This window comes from Phascolarctos cinereus, unplaced genomic scaffold (genome assembly GCF_003287225.1).
Source record: "Phascolarctos cinereus isolate Bilbo 61053 unplaced genomic scaffold, phaCin_HiC Scaffold_5;HRSCAF=322, whole genome shotgun sequence".
Taxonomy (NCBI): domain Eukaryota; kingdom Metazoa; phylum Chordata; class Mammalia; order Diprotodontia; family Phascolarctidae; genus Phascolarctos; species Phascolarctos cinereus.
In genome coordinates, this window is record NW_027555958.1 from 90,972,379 (window position 1) to 90,992,722 (window position 20,344).

Here is a 20,344-nt window from a genome sequence, read left to right on the forward strand (position 1 = left end):
GGCCTTGAAGTCAATCCATCTCAGAAACTTGACACTTACTAGCTGTGTGACCCTGGGCAAGTCACTTAACCCCAACTGCCCCACCAAAAAGCAAGGAAAAAAAAAAAGAAGAAGGCTTTGGCAGAAGTTTGGTACTCTGCCCTCCAGACCTCCAGTCAGAGTGGAGAGAAGGCTCTGAGGGAGGTGATATCAAGGTTTGAGTTAGCAACATGGTAATGAGATTAGATGTGATTGAATTCCTCTGAGGAGGGGCATCTTACACTTTGCAGTAGATGTAAAGTAGAGATTTTGATTCTGTAAATCCCCTAAAATCCCTCTAAGTTTTTTGTGAATTGTTGACTACTCATCCTACCTTTTGTACAATTGATTATTTTTTTTTTGGTGAGGCAGTTAAGGTTAATTGACTTACCCAGGGTCACACAGCTGGTAAGTGTCAAGTGTCTGGTATGAGGTCGAATTTAAACTCAGGTCCTCTTGACTTCAGGCTCGGTGCTCTACCCACTGCGCCACCTAGTGCCCCTACAACTGACTTTTTAAAATTGAAATATAGTACTTTACATTTATTGCCATTAAGTCATATCTTAAGTTTGGCACAATGTTCTAGTCTGTTGAGATCTTGAATTGGGATTCTGTTGCCCAGTGTGTTAGTGATTCCTTCCAGCTTTGTGCTATCTGCAGATTGGCTATGCAGTCCTTCTGTGCTTTCTGTGCCTGAAAGATTCTCAGCCTTTTTTGGTTTATGGAACCCTTTGGCAATGTGGCAAAACATATAGGCCCCTTCTCAGAATAATGCTTTTAAATGAATAAAATAAAATAACAGAAGCCAATTGTAGAAATAATTATAAAAAAATTTTAAAGCAAGTTCACAGATCCCTGATTAAGAACCCTTGATTCAAATATTTGATTAAAATGTTGAATAGAATAGGGTAAGAACTCATTCCTAGCATGCAGAGATCTCATTCTATGTTCATGTCAATTCACCTTTCAATCAGTTTTGAATCTGTTTATACTATGAAATGCTGTGTTGATGTACACGTGTAGTCTCTGTATTGATAGAGTACATTTACTCCCAGATTGTACTGTAACTAATTTGGTCAAGAAAAAACAACATTCGCCGCTACCACCAACCACAGCCCTTGAGCCTGAGCTATGTAGGAGAGTAAGAGATAGAAAGCATGGTTCCCTTCCCTTGGTATATGTACTTGCTTTCATTACTCATTTAGTCCAAGGCTAGCTGAGCACCTTTAGACTGAGGCCACAAGGATCGATGGCCTTCCCCAATCTTGGGTCTTTACTTGCCCTTTTGGGTAGTCCTAGGTTTAACGTTCTGGGATTGCCTGTCTCCTGAGCAGGAGAACTACACCCTTCCATGCTTTAATTCTACTCCCACCTCAGATTCCTGAGGAATGATTCTGTTTTTAGTCTGAGGAGGAGGAAGTGAAAAGATACCAGAGTCCATAAATAAGGTATGGAACAGACAGTTTCATTCTCACCCATGGTAAAGGGAATTCTAAGCAATAAGGAATTGTAAAATGGTTACTGCCAGTTGAGAGGCCAATATTCAAACCTTGTAGGGACATTTGTAAACTCTCTTTTCAAGAGTGGCTTATTAAGTCTTACATTTCTCTTCCTTTGAGTACAGTCCAATCAGTGCCAAGTGGGCTGTTTTCTTTCAAGTATCTTCTTTCTCTCTTTATTCCTTTGTTGCTCTTTCTACTGCTCCAGGTGGAGATTTCTCCTTGCTTGGGTGCTTTGGGAAAAGGGGAAGATGCAGCTGCCTGGAGGCGGGATAGGCGGAAGGAAGGAAGCATGGGATGTTATGATAATATTCATATTCTAGGAATAGTCCATGACTGTTTCCCTTGGTACCCAGGATAGTGCTTTGCACATAGTAGGTACTCGAAAAATGCTCATTGGACTGGCTTGAAATGTATACCTCAATAGCTCTTCACATAGGAGCACTTTAGGTACTCCTGCCTGAATTTCAGCTGTCTAGAAACAAGTATCTTCTAAGTAAAACTTACTTTAGGGCAACTCACAGCAAACAGTTCTTTCTTCAATAAATGATTCATGTTAGGAAAGCATTTAAGTGCATTTTGTTTTCTAGTAAGTCTCTCTGCAGGCCCATTAAAGTATGAATCAAGTTAGCAAGAGTTGTCCAAGTTTATTTGGCACTGCTTTATGGAAGTCATAGAAATAAAAATTTAAAACTGTCCCTCCCTATCTTCTTTCCTCCTCCACATTCCTTACCAGAAATGAATGTTGACAGTGGCTGTTATCTCTCCAAACTACTGCGGAGCATTCTGGGCGACCAGGAAAGAAGAGAACATTATATTTGAAAATTTTCCAAATCTAGTAGTTTGGCCAATTGTCTGTAGCTAGTGAATTTAATTGGATAGAGTGCTGTGCTTATGAGGCCAAGATTACATATCTGTTCTATCTTTATCCATTCAACAAATACTTAAGTTCCTTTTTTGTGCCAGACACAAAACACATTGGCGCTTGAGAGTTACCAAAATCAACAAAATAAAATCAGGCCCTACCTTCAAGAAGCTTACATTTTTTTCCAGGCCATTTAGGTTCTCTTTCACCCTAGTAAGACTTAATGTATTTTAATTTAATTTTTAAATTTCTGAACTTAAGAAACACCAAACAAAAATTAGTATTTGAATGTGCATCATAGACCAGAAAAGATGATTGTACATGACACTGAGAATCTTACGTAAGATTTTTCTTTTTAAAGCATATAACAAATTTCATCATGTGACTTTCAAAGCTTGTCCTACTTATCTGTGATCCTCTCCCCAACCAGACTTCTTGCATAGGTCTTTGGCCATGATAGTGCCAATTTGTTACCACTAATGGAAATTTCTTTCTTTCTTTGTTTTTGTTAGGCAAGGGGGTTAAGTGACTTGCCCAGGGTCACACAGCTAGTAAGTGTCAAGTATTTGGTCTGAGGCCGGATTTGAACTCAGGTCCTCCTGCCGTCAGGGCTGGTGCTGTATCCACTGTGCCACCTAGCTGTCCCAGAAATTTCTAAGAATCAACTCTACTAGGTTATATAGTTTGAGCAGTAATATCATCTTTAGGGACTATAGATGACAATGTATTGCATGACTGTTCAAGACTAGATTGTCAAGCTATGTTGCTGATAATGGATAACAGTTGCTGCTTCTTCCAGGAAGCCTTCTGCTAATTGATCAGTGTGCTAAATTTTCTTACTTCTTATTTTTGGGGGGTGAGGCAATTGGGGTTAAGTGACTTGCCCAGAGTCACACAGCTAGTAAGTGTTATATGTCTGAGGCTGGATTTGAACTCGGGTCCTCCTGACTCCAAGGCCAGTGCTCTATCCACTGTACCATCCAGCTGCCCCCTAAATTTTCTTACTTCTGACCTCCATAATTTATACAGACTTGGTATAGCTTAGACAACTTCTACTTTATGTGATTTTGTGCTGATAAATTTTGTCCTAACTAGATTAGAAATATCAGGGGCTGGATTGTACTTGAGGCACAGTAATAAGTAGTCAGTAAATCCTCACTGGATTGTGGGGCATCTAGGTGGTGCAGTGGATAGAGCACCGACCCTGAAGTCAAGAGGACCTGAGTTCAAATTTGGCCTCAGACATGTGACACTTACTGGCTGTGTGACCCTGGGCAAGTCACTTAATCCCATTGCCTAGCAAAAAAATAAAAAACAAAAAGTTAAAAAAGAAATGCTTACTGAACTGAATAGTATGATTCAGTTCATTTCACCAAACAGTTAAGATCTACAATGGACTGTCATTAGGGATACCAAGATGTCCCTATCAATGAATTCTGTATCTGTATCACATAGTTCCTTAACTTACCTATATTAATCTAAATTAATCTAAACCTCTGTTCCATCATTTTTTTTTAGGATGACTCACACATTGTCATTGATAAATGGGTTTTTTTTTTTGGTTTGGGCAGTGGGGGTTAAGTGACTTGCCCAGGGTCACACAGCTAGTAAGTGTTATGTGTCTGAGGCTGGATTTGAAGTCAGGTCCTCCTGAATCCAGGGCTTGTGTTCTATCAACTACACCACCTACCCACCCCCTTAATAACTGTTTTGAAGAGAGAATAAAAAAACATATCCCTTCAAGCTCCCTGAGTTATTAAAGGAAATTCAGTTTGATAAAGCAAATATTAAGTGTCTTCTGTGTGCCAAGTACTGGGAATGCAAGGCAAAAATGAAAATGACTGTTACATCCTAACAAAACTTACTCAGCTTTCCTGAAATGACTTTTGCATTCTAGAGGCTTTGTGGCTTGGAGGGTAAAATTGCTAGATTTGGAGCCAGGAAGAAGTGAATTTGGATCCTGCCTTCTGATACTAAACTTACTAGCTGTGTGACTCTGGCCAAATCACTTAATGTCTCTGAGCACATCGGCTCCGTTATAAAGTGGGAACAATGCTAGAAGGGGTCTCCTGGAACGATCGGCAGGATCCAGCAATCTAAACAAGGCAGGGCATTCTGCAAACCTGAAAATATCCACTTTTTTCTTACTGAAAAAACCCAGGGGATAGTTCTTGTCATGTGAAACCCAAACTTTGGTAGCCTGGACTATCACCTTTGATCAGGTCCGTTCGTAGGGCTCTGTGACTGGAAGCAGATCACATTATGCTCTCTGCCCCTCCAGACCACCTTACCCTTGCCAGCGTATGCCACGTGTTTTAAAATGTGCATCAGAAACAGCTTTGATCAATAGCCACGTGTCTCATCATAGAAATATTAGTCAACAGAATTTTTTTTAACATTTAGCTGACTTTTTATAGCGTTTAAAGCTTTGCATAACACTTTGTAACCCCCTTCATTTGACCCCCACAAACATACTTGTAAGGTTGGTACTACGAGTGATGGTATTGCCAATTCATAGATGAGGAAACAGGCTTGGAAAAGTTAAGTGATTTCCTCATAATCATAGACTCTAATAAAGGATAAAGGCAGGATTTGAATCCAGGCCTTCCTGATTCCAAGTTCAACCATCTTTGTTAGGTACTGTGCTGAATAAAGAGGCAAAAGAAAGAGAAGAGGTCTCCACAAAAAAGGTCCCACACCCTGTGTATGTTCTGGTTACCACCAATTGATGGTGTGCTACTTCTTTGTCCACTTGTCCATCGCCACACCAAGTCAATAATAGCTCCCATCTTACACAGCTGTAAATTACTTAGGCAGGTGATCTGTACCCTAGAGACAGTTCTCTGTCTTAGGAATTCTTTCCATTCCAGTTTAGGCCTTTTACAGATTGTTGGCCGTTGTTGTTTTTATGGCATTTTTAAAAATTCCATACATTGAGCTTCTTAAACAATCAAACCAGCTTGATTGACAGAACAATAATACAAAGTACGATTCCACTTACCAGCCTCTTAGTGGCTACGTGTTGTAAGAGGACAACTTTTTCTCTGTTTTCTCTTAAGGCATTTCAATATATAAATTTTACGTGCCCATTTCAACCTTTCTTTGCAGTAGGGAAGTATATTATAAGTGGTTATTTAATGCATTATCACATAATTCTGGTAAATGTCATTATTGTGTGCTGAGTGTTTTGACTCCATGACCACTGGATTTTTAGAGCTGGCCAATTCCCATTCATTTTATGGTCCACTTGAGTAATGTGATTGAAAGGAATTCAAAGTTAATTGGAACATCTTCACTGAAAGCTTTAATATTGAAGCTTTGTTCAGGGGTTGTACATCAAGTACCCTATTTCAATAAAGACTTAACCTCTTCATCTAGTAGCTCATTTTTCCCATTTCTAAGTTCCATATTCATTGTAGGTTTTTTTTTCTTTTTCTTTAGAATTTGACGATACGATTGTTGGTAGACTTCTTTTATAGAATATCCTTATATTGAAAATACAACTTTGTAAATACATTCCATCTATTATTACCTTGAAATTGTCACATAAATTATTGGTAGCTGAGAATGTAGCTATTTCTAATTGTCTGTTTCTTCAGTATGTCTAGTCTGATGGCCACATTTGATGACCTGTAAGGTTCCATAATCCCTAAAACCCATGTTTGCAAGCCAATCTAAACACTTAAGTGATCTGAGTAACTGGGTATAAGTGACTTGACCTTGGGCAAGTGGCCGTACTTTGACCTGTTGGCGTAGGGGAGGGACATATTTTGACTGGAAAAAGCTAGAATGTGTTCCAAGAGTGGCTATTGTGCTGTGTCTGGCTCAAATAAAAAATTATATAGTCCATGGTTTAAAAAAATGGGATGTGGCATGGAAGTATGGGACAATCTCATACATATGTAGGTGTATATGTTTTTATATGTACACATGGAGAGGTTGTGTAGAATAGGGAAGGAATGCTAGAACTGGAGTCAGAGGACTGAGCTTCAGAATCCAGCTCTATTATTTGTTTGTGTTTTTGTTTTTAAATTTATTTTATTTTCAATTCACGGAATAAAACAAGCACTTCCATCACATAGTAAAATACATTATTTATGTAACCTTGAGCAAATTATCTAACCTCTGGGCCTCAGTTTCCAATCCTCTAAAATGAGAGAATGATCTGATCTCTAGGTGCCATACAGCTTCAAATTATAGAATCATTTAATTTAGAGGTGGAAAGATACCTTGTTAAGTCATTTTTCAGTCATGTTTGACTCTTTGTGACCCCATTTGTGGTTTTCTTGGTAAAGGTACTAGAGTGCTTTGCCATTTCCTTTTCCATCTCTTTGACAGGTGAGGAAACTGAGATAAACAGGGTTAGGTGACTTGCTTGGGATCATAGTATCTGAGGCCAGATATGAACTCTGGAAGATAAGTCTTCCTCTCTCCAGGCCCAGTACTCTATCCACTATACCACCAATCTTAGAAGTTATCAAATCCAATCCTGACATTTTGTAAATAAGGAAACTGAGGCCCAGAGAATTTGTGAACAACAAAAGTTGAACCTAGGTCCCTTGACTCCAAATTCAGTACTGTTGCTACCATGCTACTCTGTTTAAATCCTGTGAGCCCATGTACCCAGAGAATGCATGAACAATGGGATGGGATGACTCTTGTCTGTGAAAACCAACATGCTATCAAATGTAAATACCCTAGGTTTAAGAAGTTATAAAATAGAAATCTAGAGGGAACCTTAGGAAAAGTCTAGTTAATTGACCTTCAGCTTATCAACTTTTCTGTGTTTTGCCCTAAGTGAAGAGGTTAGGTAAATTGAGTCCTTTGCCTACCCCAAGTCTGACCTCTCCATGAGAGAAATGAAAGCATTATCGAATTAACTTTACTCACTTATCAACCCAACTTTTATATGTGAACTAGAAACCTCAGTTCTTTATACATTTAAGTCTCTTATTATTCTGGGAAGCAGACTTTACAGAGGGAGCTAGAGTTATTTATTATAGAAGATAATGAAGAGGTTGAGTTTGATTTATGGCCATCTTCTGAGTTTAGTTTGTTTTAGCAGACAGAATGTACTGTGCTGGGATGATATCAGACCAATATGGCTGCATTATAAAATTTTAAAATAGGTTAATTTTACATAGGCTTCTGCAAAACCATCAAATAATAATGATTTTTAATTAAGTAATTTTGTAGTTAGAGCCTTATTCCAAAGACTTTTCAATCCAGTGAATCTTTCTACTGGTTGTTTCAATGTATTAATAATGTGAACCATTATTATAATTATTTCTCTTACTGTATTTATATATTCTGCCTTTCACGTTCTTCCTTCATCTCAGCCTCCTGGCTTCCCTAGCTTCCTTCAGATGTCAGCTAAAGTCCCACTTCATACAAAAAGCATTTCCCAGTCCCTCATTTTTTCTAGTGCCTTCCCTCTCTTGATCTATAACTTGTTTGAACATAGTTTTTTGCCATATTTTCTTCCCCATTAAGCCATGAGTTCTTTGGGCCAGGTCTATTTTTGCATTTTTTGGTATCCCCAGCACTTAACACAGTATCTGACACATAGTAGGCACTTAACAAATCTTTGTTGACTTGAATACCTTATTTAGAAATTACTCTCCTAGTTTTATCTTCTCAATTTGATTGAAGCTTTTTAAAGGCAAGTGATATGTCTTCTCTGTATCCCTCATTGTATATGGCTTAGACTTTTTTTTGGGGGGGTGGGGAATGTTGCACAGAATAAGACTAACAAATAAGTATTTCTTGACTTGAATAGTTAAATTAAAATAATTAAAGTTCATTTTATCCCTGCCACTTTTAATTCTTAGTGCTGAAAATAATTTTTCTGGCTAAACTGAAAACAGAACCAAATGAGTAATTTTATGAGCCCAGAAGTAAGTTACTGGTCTGTTGTAAACCTTGGCCTATATTTATTCAACCTAAGGAAGAACCAGGGATTTGTGTCTCCTAAAATTAGAATATTGACATCCTACTTATTAAACCTAGTGAGTGCACTGTGTTGACTTCCATTGCCGCTGAGTTTAATTGTAGGACATAAGGAGGATTCGTCCCTGTCTTTATCTGGCTGACAGGAAACACTGACATAAGAAAACTTCTCAAGTTCTTTGTGATTATACTATTGAATTTGATAATAGTGGGAAAGGGAAATTGGCTTCAGATACTTAATACCCGTGTGACCTTTGGCAAGTCACTTAATCTCTGTTTACCTCAGTTTCCTATAATGTAAAATGGGCATAATAACAGTACCTACCCACCAGGCTTTTCATGAGGATCAAATGAGGTATTTGTAAAAGGGCTCAGCATGGTGCCTGGCACCTTGTAGGCATTTATTAGTATTTATTTATTTAGTTAGTTAGTTATTATTTACTGTTGTTTATTAGATACTTATTCTTCCCCCTTCCCTTTATTAATATTTTTTATCCAGCATTTGGCCAGCTCAAAGTGATCTCCAAGGGCCCCAGAAAGGAAGCAGAATGCTCAAGCCATACAACTCTCACAGGAAGATTTTACATCACTGGGATAAAAAGTAAAGCAAACAGTTAATTTTTGTTTTAAAAATAGTCTTGCTGTGTAAGAATGTGGTATTGCCTTTCATAGAGTCCTAGAATGCTAGAGCTATCAAGGGACCCCAGCAATTAGGAAGAAGCAGGATGTAGCTAATAGGGTACTGGATTGGAAGTCAGAAAGACCCAAGTTCAAATCCCTTCAAAAACATTTAGTAGCTGGGTGACCCTAGGAAAATAACTTATTTGCTCCTCATTTTTAAAATGAAAGGATTAGACTCAGTAGGGAGTCCCTTCTAGTCCCCTAATCTATGCTCCTATGAGCCTTTATCTTATAGATGATCAGGCAGTTGCTCAGAGAGGTGACTTGTAATCACATCATTAGTAGTAGAGTCAAAATTCAATACTCAAACTTAGAGCTCCTGCTTTTCTACGGAGAGGATCCTGGTAGGAATAAAAAAAAATCGCTTCTACATTTCATGTGACCCTCTGTGATGCTTGATGGGAGGAGAGTTCCTAGAGAAGTGAATGTTTCAGCTAGCATCACTAACAAATTCACTCCTTTGTCAGGAGATAGACTTTTCAACTGCTGAAGAATTAAGATTGTGGATGACACTGTCAGACCCACTGTATGGCTTTGTTTCACCAAATTCTTTTTCTTTGTTAAGAAAGGGAGGTCTCAGGGCTGAGGGGGGTGGTGGTAACGAGGGAGAGATTATATCCAAGACTGATTGTGTTGTAACAATAAAAGATGTCAGTGCAATTTGGTGGGTAAATTTTCTTTCCTGAGGAATGTCAAGGTTATTTCTTGTGCATAATCATGCCACCATGCCAGTCACTGCCCTCCAGTAAGCAGAGTTCTATACCTTAGATTCAGAGCCTGGCTGAAAGGGTAGCTCTTGATTTCAGAGCTTTTCTTGGCTACTCCCCGGCTGAATGCTTACTTGAACTATGCTTAATGTTTTATTGTAATTTTGGAGATGCTAGGATCTCATTATATTAACTTTGCATCCATTGTTTCTGACATCTCCCCATATCCCCAAGTACTCTCTCCATTCTCTTCCAAATATCCCCTAAAATTCAATATCCTCCTACTTCTTCAACTTATTCATCCACTTCATGGTTTAGAACAGCAGTTCTCAAAAGTGTTATCTGCAAACCCTTGGAGATCCCTAAGATCCTTTCAAGGGGTCCCTTAAATTAAAACTACTTTCATAATAATACATCAATTGGCAATTAAAATACTCCTTTTTCTGACTATCTATCTGTGTGAGGCTGGATTGTCTTCATATACTTCAACCAGGATGACATATCGCATAGAATGAATGCATAAGCAGACATGACAGTCCAGATGTCTTATATTAAGTTAAATATTAAGATTTTTTAAAATGTGCAAAACAATGTCACTCTTCTTACTAAATCTACTTTGTTTTGGGAAAAATACTTTTCATAAAAGTAGTTAATGTGTGATAGGCTTATTGTCATTTTTGTTGAATTAATAAATATTTTAAAAATTTTATGTTTCAGTTTCTAATTTGGTAAATACTAGTAGATATAACCCACATTAACAAAAGCTTTTTGGAGTCCTTATAATTTCTAGAATCATAAAGGGGTTCTGAGACCAAAAAGTTTGCAAACCCCTGGTTCAGAGGCTTTTCACCATTCTGAACATGTTTCTCTGGGTATGACTCCAGTTTGCTAAAATGTCATCCAGGAAGAAATGTAGTAATCCAGGTGTTGTCGGCCTGGGTAGAATCTTTTTTTGATTTCCCCCTCACACTTACTTCATACAGGGTTTATAGTTTAGTAAAAACAAAACCAAATCTTCAAGTATTTTTCATATAAGTTGCCTACTTGTGTTTCCTCCATTCTGTACTTGAATAGCGGATATTTTTTTGAACCTAGGTATTATACTTAAATCTCCTTAGGGTTTAAATATACTTTTTAAACCATCTTGTATTAATCATGATGAAGGAACCTGCTGGTTGGGCACTGTGCTAAATCCTGGGGATACAGAGAAAGGCAAAAACAGTTTGTGCCTTAAGGAGTCCTGGTAGCTGTAACAGGCACACAACTGTATAAGACAGATGCATTGTAAAGGAAAGGTAATATCCAGTTGAAGGCATTAGAAGTGGGAGTGAGGGGTGGGTAAGGATGGGAAATGCCTCTTGCAGGGAAGCTGAGATTTCAGCTGAGGCTTGAAGACCAGGAGATCTGGGATGTGGAGGTAAGGAGAGAGAAGCATCACCTTCATTGTTTCTCCCTTGTCTTTGTCATCTCAACCACCTATTCAAGCAAGCCATTTTTGCCTTATAAGACCATTAGTGCATTCGCTTCCTAATGCCGTTACTATTTTAAGACTTCAATTTTATGAACCTCTTTGCTGGTCCTTTCTCTGTCTAAGGGTTTTTAAAAATATTTCTCCCTGTAGCAATGCTAGTTGTTATATATCAGCAATACTTGGATCTCAGCTCCTAAGCTGTAAGTGAATCTTTCATGAATGGGCTGCTTTTCAAGAGAGTCAATTTTCTAATTAGAGTGTTATGATAGTTTCTACGAGGCTAACAGTGGACCGAATCATCTCTAGAATAGATCAAATCCAGATAATTGTCCCAGGACCTATTCTGGGGAGGTGAAGGGTAGGGAAGTAGGGAGTGGTCCTGGCAGCTGGACAGTGATTCAAGAAGTTAAGAGAAGGGCAAGAGATGGTTCAGTCAGTTGGTGCTTAAAAAAATCCAAAGTTAATGAATTGAAAGGTACCTTCGATGAAGGTCATCCAGTGCAGTCTTCTAGCTAAGGAGGACTCCCATCTACAGTAGCTCTTACATATGGTCATCTAGTCTCTTCACAAACATTTTCTATATAGGCAGCACGAGATCCCATAGGATAGCTGTAGTAGTATGCCCTTGTACCTTATTGAGGAAAATATAATGTCTATAATATTAGTTGTTGTCGATTAAATGTTTAAAAAATTATGAAACTTGGAGTCTAGAGAATTTTCCCTCTCTCTTCCCCCAAGAGGGACCTGAGTAATCTGAAAGCGAGGAGAAATGGTGGAATAACGGTTGTCATTTACCTCAGAATATTTTCATTATCAGAGTACTAAAGAGTTTGGGAATCAAGGAAACCTGAGAATTTTATGGGAGATGCATTATAAAGTGTTCAATCAGGAGAGAAATTTAGCGTTAGTGGGATGGAGAATCGAGCTGAAGAAAGCTGGGTGATGCCAGTCTTAGGGGGAAAAGCAATCAGGGTGGCCCAGGTGGACTAAGTAGTTATATAGCCTCGTGTCTTCCAGAAAGGAGAAAAAGCAGGTGCCAGTCCAAGCCTGTAGATTTAACTGAAGGAAGCCTATTTTATCAGTAAGAGCAGGACCAACTGTTAACAGACAGCTAGTAGATTTGCTTTAGCCTTGAGATTTCCAGGAAAGTAAGGAAATGAACGATAATTGTCTTGCAGCTTGAAGCCTGGACAGGCAGAGAGAGAGTAGAACAAGTCTTGGGAAACCCAGAGTGGAAAGTTTTTTTTTTTTTTTGGTCCAGGGCTCCCTATCAGGTCTATGACCAAAGGATTTGGGGTGAATGAGGTGACTGACTTAATTTCTCTGGACCTCAGGCCCTCTTTGAATTTAAAATGTATTTTTGACTCATCTTCTGATTATAATATATCATAGGCAAGAACTCCGCAAGAAAAGGAGGAACACCTTGTCAAATTGGGTCCTTATATCAGGACCTGGGACTTCCTGTAACCAAGGAGAAAGACTGTGGAGGTGGATTCAGAAGAGGATCTAAGGCACCTACCTGTGCACCTAACTCTTTGACCCCACTTTGAAAACTATATAGCTATAGTCTAAGCAGGATTTGGTTGGCAGACTTGAAGGATAAGATCTAGAAAAGTAGAGGGGTCACCCAAGGAAAAAGGAGGATCTGATTTCCTGGCGGACCAAGGTTTTACTGAAAGAACAGCTGTAAACTCTCTAACTTTCTTTCTTAGGATTTGTTATTATGATTTCCTATATGTTTGTCTCTAGTGCTTGTTAGTGAAACACTTAAAGCACACCCTTCAGGAAATAGGGAGAAGTATAACAAAAAAGACTTTTGTGTTTTACCTACAACCTAAATTTACAGGTTTGGAAAGGAGAGGTGATGGATGGTCCCTAGGAGCAAATTCAGTTCCTAAGGACTTGCTGTTAATAAAAGCCAGAGTGAACACTGGGCGCGCTGGGGCTATGTACCACAGTTAAGTTCTGTTTTTATCGTTGAGAAGTTCTTTCTTCATATTGAGCCTCAGATCTGCCTTAGCGTGATTTTTTCCATTTTTAATTCTAGTTATATTCTCTGGAGCTATATAGATGTAACTCTAATCTCTTTCCCAGATGACACTCCTTGAAAAACAGTATTCAGAAACAGCCATCTACTCCCCTCCCCCTTCCCAAGTCTTCTCCAGTCAAAACATTCTAAATGCCAGCAGATAGACTCTTTTAAAATAGGGTTTTCAGACCCTTCATCATCCCAGGCAAATCCCACTGCATATGATACATCTTGTTAATGCTTCTCTTTAATATGGAATCCAAAACTAAGGCAGTATTCCAGATGCAATCAGAGTAGTTTTATCTTGCATCCTGGTGAGGTAGGTGCTATTACTATATGCATTTTACAAATGAATGAAACAGATGGCTCAGAGAGATTCGGTGACTTTCCCACCAGGGTTAGTAAATATCTTGGGCAGGATGTGAGCCCAGGCTTATCTGACCTTGAGTAAGGCTGCTCTCTATATATACTACACAGCCTAAAGAATAGTGGGATTATTGCCTCCTTTATATTTTAGTTAATTCTGCCTACAAATAACTTACTTAGCTGCTAGCTCTCATTATTGATGCATATTGAACTCTTGAACTTGCGTCTGGGAGGTCTTTTCTTTTTTTGTTTTTTTGCTTTTTGGCTAGGCAATCAGAGTTAAGTGACTTGCCCAGAGTCACACAGCTAGTGTCAAGTGTCTGAGGGCAAATTTGAACTCAGGTCCTTCTGACTCCAGGACCAGTGCTCTATCCACTGCACCGCCTAGCTGCCCCTAGGAGGTCTTTTCTTAAGCCAGGCTTTGCCTAACAAATATTTGTGCAGTTTATTTTTATTTGGAATTGAATTTGTAACAAATATTGCCTGTTATGTACAGAAACAATGTGCTAGGTACTGGGAAAGATGCAGCATTTAGAACAGGTAGAATTCCTCCCCTCTGGCACATACAGTCAGATTTATTCCTCTTAAATTTTATCTTGTTAATTTGGGTCTTTTGTTGCTGCCTACTAGATCCTTTCTGATCCTGCTTGTAGGAGTCCTTCTTCCCCTTGTGGTAACTTTGTATTTATTTTGTATATATACATTTTTATTCACTTGTGTGTTAGAGACTCAGGCATTTGCTTCTGTGTTCCTACACAAAATAGGTGCTTAATCAATGCTTATTGAATTGAATCAATGTCCTTTCGGATTTTTTTTTTTTGCCATCCAACTTATTAGCAATCTTTCTTAGCTTTATTTGTTGTTGTTGTTGTTGTTTAATTTCAGCTGTGCCTGACCCTTTGTGACCCCATTTGTAGGTTTCTTGGCAAAGATACTGGAGTGGTTTATCATTGACTTCTTTAGCTCATTTTACAGTTGAGGAAACTGAAGCAAACAGGGTTCAGTGACTTAATCAGCTAGTAAGTATCTTCGGCTAGGTTTGAACTTGGGTTTTCCTGAGTTCAGGTTTGGCGCTCTGCCCACTGCACCACTTAGCTACCCAGTATATTATCTTCAAATCTGATACATGTGAATGGAAGAAAAAGCATTTATTAAATATTTATTTTGTGTCAGTACCAAGGTAGGCAGCTAGGTGGCTAAGTGGGTAGATCACTAGACCTGGAGTCAGGAAGACCTGAGTTCAAATTCTGCCTGAGATAGTTTTTGGCTGTGTGACCCTGGCAAGTTGCTTAACCACTGTCCACCTCATTTTCCTCCTATGACATAGCACCTACCTCCCTGGATGGCTGTCAGGATAAAATGAGATAATATTTGTGAAGTGCTTCGTAGACCTTAAAGTGCTATATAAATGTTAGTTATTATTAGTATTAGTTGCCTGAGCACTGGGGATCCAAATAGAGGGTTGAGTCCTTAAGGAATTTGTATCCTAGTAGAGGGAGATAACTATGGGAATAGTGACCTGGAGAGCCAGGGGACTGGATGTCTTCACAGATCACATTCTAGATCTATAAGACCATGCTAGAATACTTTCCAGGTCTTCAGTCCAAGTCTGACCAAAAATATGGAGTGGGGCAGCCAGAACCAAAGATTGGAACTTTGCAGTATTGTCTTTCAGGTGGACATAGAACCTTTCATCAACATTTTTTAGTCTGAGAGTTCATTTTGCTTTTCTGGTAGGAATTCACATTCAGCTCCTTCCCCTTTGAACATCTGAGTAAAATTTGTTTATTTCCATTACCTAGGCATCAGTCAGTCCCCATCTCTGTTGGTGTTAGATAAAATAACTTTAAAGGGGCAGTTAGTTATATAGGATCAATAGTACAATTCAGACACATGTTCTTGGGAGGCCAATATTTGAAGTGTAAAAGTATAAAAGTGTATAAGTGTATATGTAAAAGTGTAAAAGTCAAATGGGAGAGGTAGATGGCGTTTTTTAGGTTGGACACTTACTCACTCATCCTCACTGGGTGATCCCCGATATCGGAATTTGGTAGAATCACCTCCCCAACAATTATTTTCTGATTGATAGATGGAGATGATATGGAGAGACGGGGGTTCTTGAATAGATCCTGAAGAAAGGAGGGAAGGAAAGAAATAAGCATTTATTAAGTGCCTACTGTATGCTAGCCACTACTGTGGTATAAGGGTTATGATGTATCAGCACCATTGCTATAATGGTGGTTGGGGCAATGTTAACGAAGGGTCTCCCTGTACTAGGTCAGACTTGTGGTTTAGTGCCACATCTTTGGCTTATCAAAAGGCTCGAAGTTTAGGAATGTGTAAGAACTTTATGACTTCTGAAATTCCTGCTGCCTCTGAGTCCACATTTCTATTCTAAAACATTCTAATTTAATAAGTGGTATTTTGTGACAGTGACTTATTTGACCTTCTGGAATGGAATAAGTTGATCTCTGCTTTTCCATAGTGTATGACCTTGGCAAATCACATGACTTCCCTGTGGTTAAATTGGAGAAGCATTGGAAATGTCAAAATAATTGGCAAGCATCAGTCTCCCAAAATCAGGGTGGAGAATCAGGCCTCATTGCTTCCATTAAACTACTGTAGGGTAATCAAAGACAATGATTAGACATTTTGAATATTCAACTTCAAATCAGAGCTGGCTATTAAGTTGTAAATAAGCATCAATCACTTTTCAAAGCCAAGGGCTCTGCTATAGTTAGTTGTCAGCTTAATGGAATACCTTGAAAATTCAAAGTATGTGTTAAGGCTGTGAAAGGTGTCTGGCTGCATTTGAGCCCAAATGATGATTCTTCAGATCATGTTGTTTCCTGGATTTAGGCGCCAAGGAATGAACCCCTGGTGTGTGGCTAATCAGAGTTCTAATCAAAGGTGAAAGAAAACTGATTGAATGATTGTTTCCCTGTTTCCAGTACATGTATGTGTATATGTGTGCATGTGTATGTATATACTCAGCTCTGTGTGCATATATGTATATACATATGTGTATACACATGCATGTAGTACTTGTACACACACATATACACATACATGTATGCACACATACACATATATGTATATGGAATATTCTCTGTAATTTGTCTATATGCCCCCGACCATCCATATGGCCAATCTAGCCAATGAAACAAGCCCTAATTAGCATTCACAGCATATCACTAGTGGGGTTCTGTCTCTGGCTTGGGTGGGTGTACATACGTAGCTCTTTTTATATATCTGTCAGAAGGCAGTGACATAGGATTAAGGGCCCCTTCCCCCATCTCTTATAGACTTAACTTTGTTCTTAAATCTATAAGATGATGAGTAAATAACTAGAAACAGAAATGAGTGGCCGCAAGTGGACTAGAGAGGCCTGTGTGTCTTGGTGGAATACTTAGATCTGCATGGCGGAGTGGAGGGAACAAGAAGGCCTTCAAATTTCAAGCTGGGAAGGACTTTTGAAATCTAGGCCAGCTGAGGACCAAAAAGGTTACTTGTTTTTTTCTAAGCTCAGATAGTTAATAAGTAGCAGAAATGGGAGACTTAGGTTGTAATCCCAGCTCTGATGATAGCTGTGTAACCTTGTAACCTTGGGCAAATTATCTGACCTCTGAGCCCCTCTGTCCTCATCTGTAGAGTGGAGATAACGTGCCATCTGCCTCATGGGAAAGAGCAAAGCAAAACTTCAAAGCACTAAATAAATATGAATTGTTGGTATTAGAAGAGAAAGAATGTTATAGTCAATTCTGAGGTCCCAGATTTCAATTTCACATTTGTGAGGCTTTGGACAAGTCACTTAACTGCCTTAATTTTCTCAATTTTTAAGTCAGAGAATATGACTAGGTGGCTTGTGAGATGGCTTCTAGTTCTGTATCTGTTACTAGAATTTGGTCTGTGCGCCATCCATCTCTTCTTTCTTTACTCCTCCTTTATGTCAATTCTCTTTTTCACTTCCTTCCTCTTGTTTTTCTATCTCTCATATAATCTGTCTTGCCTCTTTTCTCTCATCATACCCTAATAAAAAATAAAACAAGATTAAACGGATTCTACTTTTCTATTTCTTTGAAAATTTTTTGTGTGTTTAGCTGGTGTTGGACAAGATCTTATGTACTTACGAGTGTATCTTGTCTCCCCTAATCACTAATTTCTTTAGTATGTGTCTTTTTTTTTTAAGGCAGTTGGGGTTAAATGACACACAGCTAGTGTCAAGTGTTTTGTGTGAGGCAGGATTTGAACTCAGATCCTCCTGACTTCAGGGCCGGTGCTTTATCCACTGCACCACCTAGCTGCCCTGTGTCTGTGCTTTTGACTTTAGAACTTTTTAGTTTGGGTTGGGGTTTTTTTTTGTTTTATTTTTTTCCTTCAGAGTTGTTTATTGGAGTTCACTGATACATAGATTACCTCACTGAACAGGGACTGGGAAAGATTAACTGTGTGACCTTCTTCCAGTCTCATAGCCTGTCTGTCTCAATTTCCTCATTTTACATTCCAGGGTTGTTGTGAGGATCTAATGAGATAATATTTATGAAGTGCCAGGCACGTAGTAGGTGCTTTATAAATATAAACATACACATATGTCTCATTTTTAACATTCGTATTCATTCTGGAGGCTGTGCATTTTCTCTCTCCTAGGGTGTTCAAGCAGAGACTAGTATGGCATAGTAGGAATGTCTTTCATGTATAGCTTGGAATAGATAACCACTGAGTTCCTTTCCAGCTCTCAAATTTTGTGATTCTGTGACCGTGAGGGCAAACTGCTACTAGAAAGATTAAGTGAATTTGCCCAAGGTCTAGTGAGTGGCAGAGTCAAAATTAGAACTAGGGTTAATGATGATGATGATGATGATGATGATGATACTAATAATAATCACTGACATTGCATAGAACTTTACCCACTGTTTATTACTTGAGCCAATCAATATCCTTAGAGATGTTATTTCACCCATTTCACAGATGAGGAAACTGAAGATAGAGAGATTCAGTGACTTGCCTATGGTCACTTTGCTAGTGTCAGAGATAGAATTCAAACCTAGGTGTTCCTAACTCTAAGTCCAGCACTGTAGCCCTTTGGGTATATTGCCTCACTCAAACCATGAGAGCCGTGCACAGGCTGTGATATTATGACGGGCTTGGTCAGTACTTGTTCCAGTTGTTTTTTAATGATGTGTTGAGTTAATTTGTTAACCCTTAATTAATCTGTTCATTAGTTAACTTGCTCCCCCTCACTTCTTTTCAAAATTTTTATTTTGATAGACCTACCTAGAACTCACGTCTGTTTTAGGATTTTTTCTAGTAACTTCCCCTGAGATCAGTTCTGCCTTTTTTTTTCCAGTGAATTAGAAATAAATATTTTTAAGTGCTTGCTTTGGAAAGGGGTAAATTGACTCGAAACTGAAGTAAACGATGCAGCTTTCTAATGAGCAGAAACAAAAGCAAACTCTATTTAGCCTGAAAAGAGCCAGTGATGTTTTCCTAACATTTAATTTTGGTTTTGTGTTTTATAGGCTTTCTCCTGAGTGCCTGGGCTGCTCACCATTTTTTTTCCCCTGAAAAAGAAAAAGTTCTTGTGAAGAAGTTCTTGCGCACACAGATAAGACCATGGACATCATTGGCTTTCTGAAATCCCAGTTCCTGTGCCACCTAATAATTTGTTACATCTTCATCGTGTCCGGGCTGATAATAAACACCATCCAGCTCTTTACGCTTGTACTCTGGCCAGTCAACAAACATCTCTTCAGGAAGATCAACTGCAGACTGGCCTATTGCATTTCCAGCCGTAAGATATTTATTTAATGGTTATTTTCATTTGTATATTGGATGCTTGCCTTAGCTTAAGACAGGGGTGGGGAACCTGTAGCATCAAGGTCACATGTGGCCCCCTAGGTCCTCAAGTGCAGGCCCCCACTTGAGGACCTAAAGGGCCACGTGTAACCTTGAGGCCTCAGATTCCCCACCCCTGCCTTAAGGGAAGCATTAAGTTTATACATAGCTATACAGCTCTGCTATCCCCATAATCCTTTAGCCAAAGTTAAACTATAGGGGACCACAACTCTGGGCTTAGAAGTCTGAAGGACCCTGATTTTGCTTCTTTGTCATTGTATTGTGTAGCTTGGTCTTGTGACTTGGCAAATGGAGAAAGTATTTCCACCTCTATCTGTTTCATCTTGATAGTATCAGGATGGTAATTTCGAATTGCCATTTGATAGACTGAATACAATGTAAGGTTAGGTATAATGTGTATATATATATGCACACATGTATGTATATCTGTAGAGACACATATCCATCTATGTGTTGTATATACACGTGTGTATTGTGCATATATGTGCGCACACAACACAGTGACATACCCATATGTGTGTATGCATATACACATATGTACAGTCTGCATATAAAACACACGTGTGCATATATAATACATGTATATCTAAGTATTTATATGTTTACATCTGTGTTGCATATATGCAACACATATGTTATAGATAGGCCTATATAGACTTATATCCATATATAGATGTCTGTATATATTTTTATATATCTACATATTTATGTGTGTTTATGCACACACGTACACACATGTATAAGCATTGTGTATGCATGTATATATGCACCGTGTGTGTATGCATGTTTATATGTGTGTACATATACACACAATGGAAAGTAAGTTCAGTGAGGTTAGGACAGTTTCATTTTTGTCTATATCCTCTATATCCTCAATTTGTTTACTTAGCGTGTTGCTTGGCA

At 38.6% G+C, this 20,344-nt stretch overlaps 1 protein-coding gene across 3 annotated transcripts in view; it reads left to right on the forward strand.

Annotated features, from left to right (window-relative positions):
• Positions 1-20,344, forward strand: part of AGPAT4 (1-acylglycerol-3-phosphate O-acyltransferase 4) — a 191,938-nt gene that overhangs the window by 32,824 nt on the left and 138,770 nt on the right. For 2 of the 3 annotated variants that reach the window (XM_020986755.2, XM_078155053.1), the window contains 2 exons: positions 8,831-8,932; positions 19,105-19,376. In XM_020986755.2, coding sequence (XP_020842414.1) covers positions 19,199-19,376 — 178 coding nt within the window. In that variant the 5' untranslated portion in view covers positions 8,831-8,932; positions 19,105-19,198. The remainder of the gene's footprint in view (positions 1-8,830; positions 8,933-19,104; positions 19,377-20,344) is intronic. The other variant, XM_020986754.1, reaches the window with a different exon arrangement.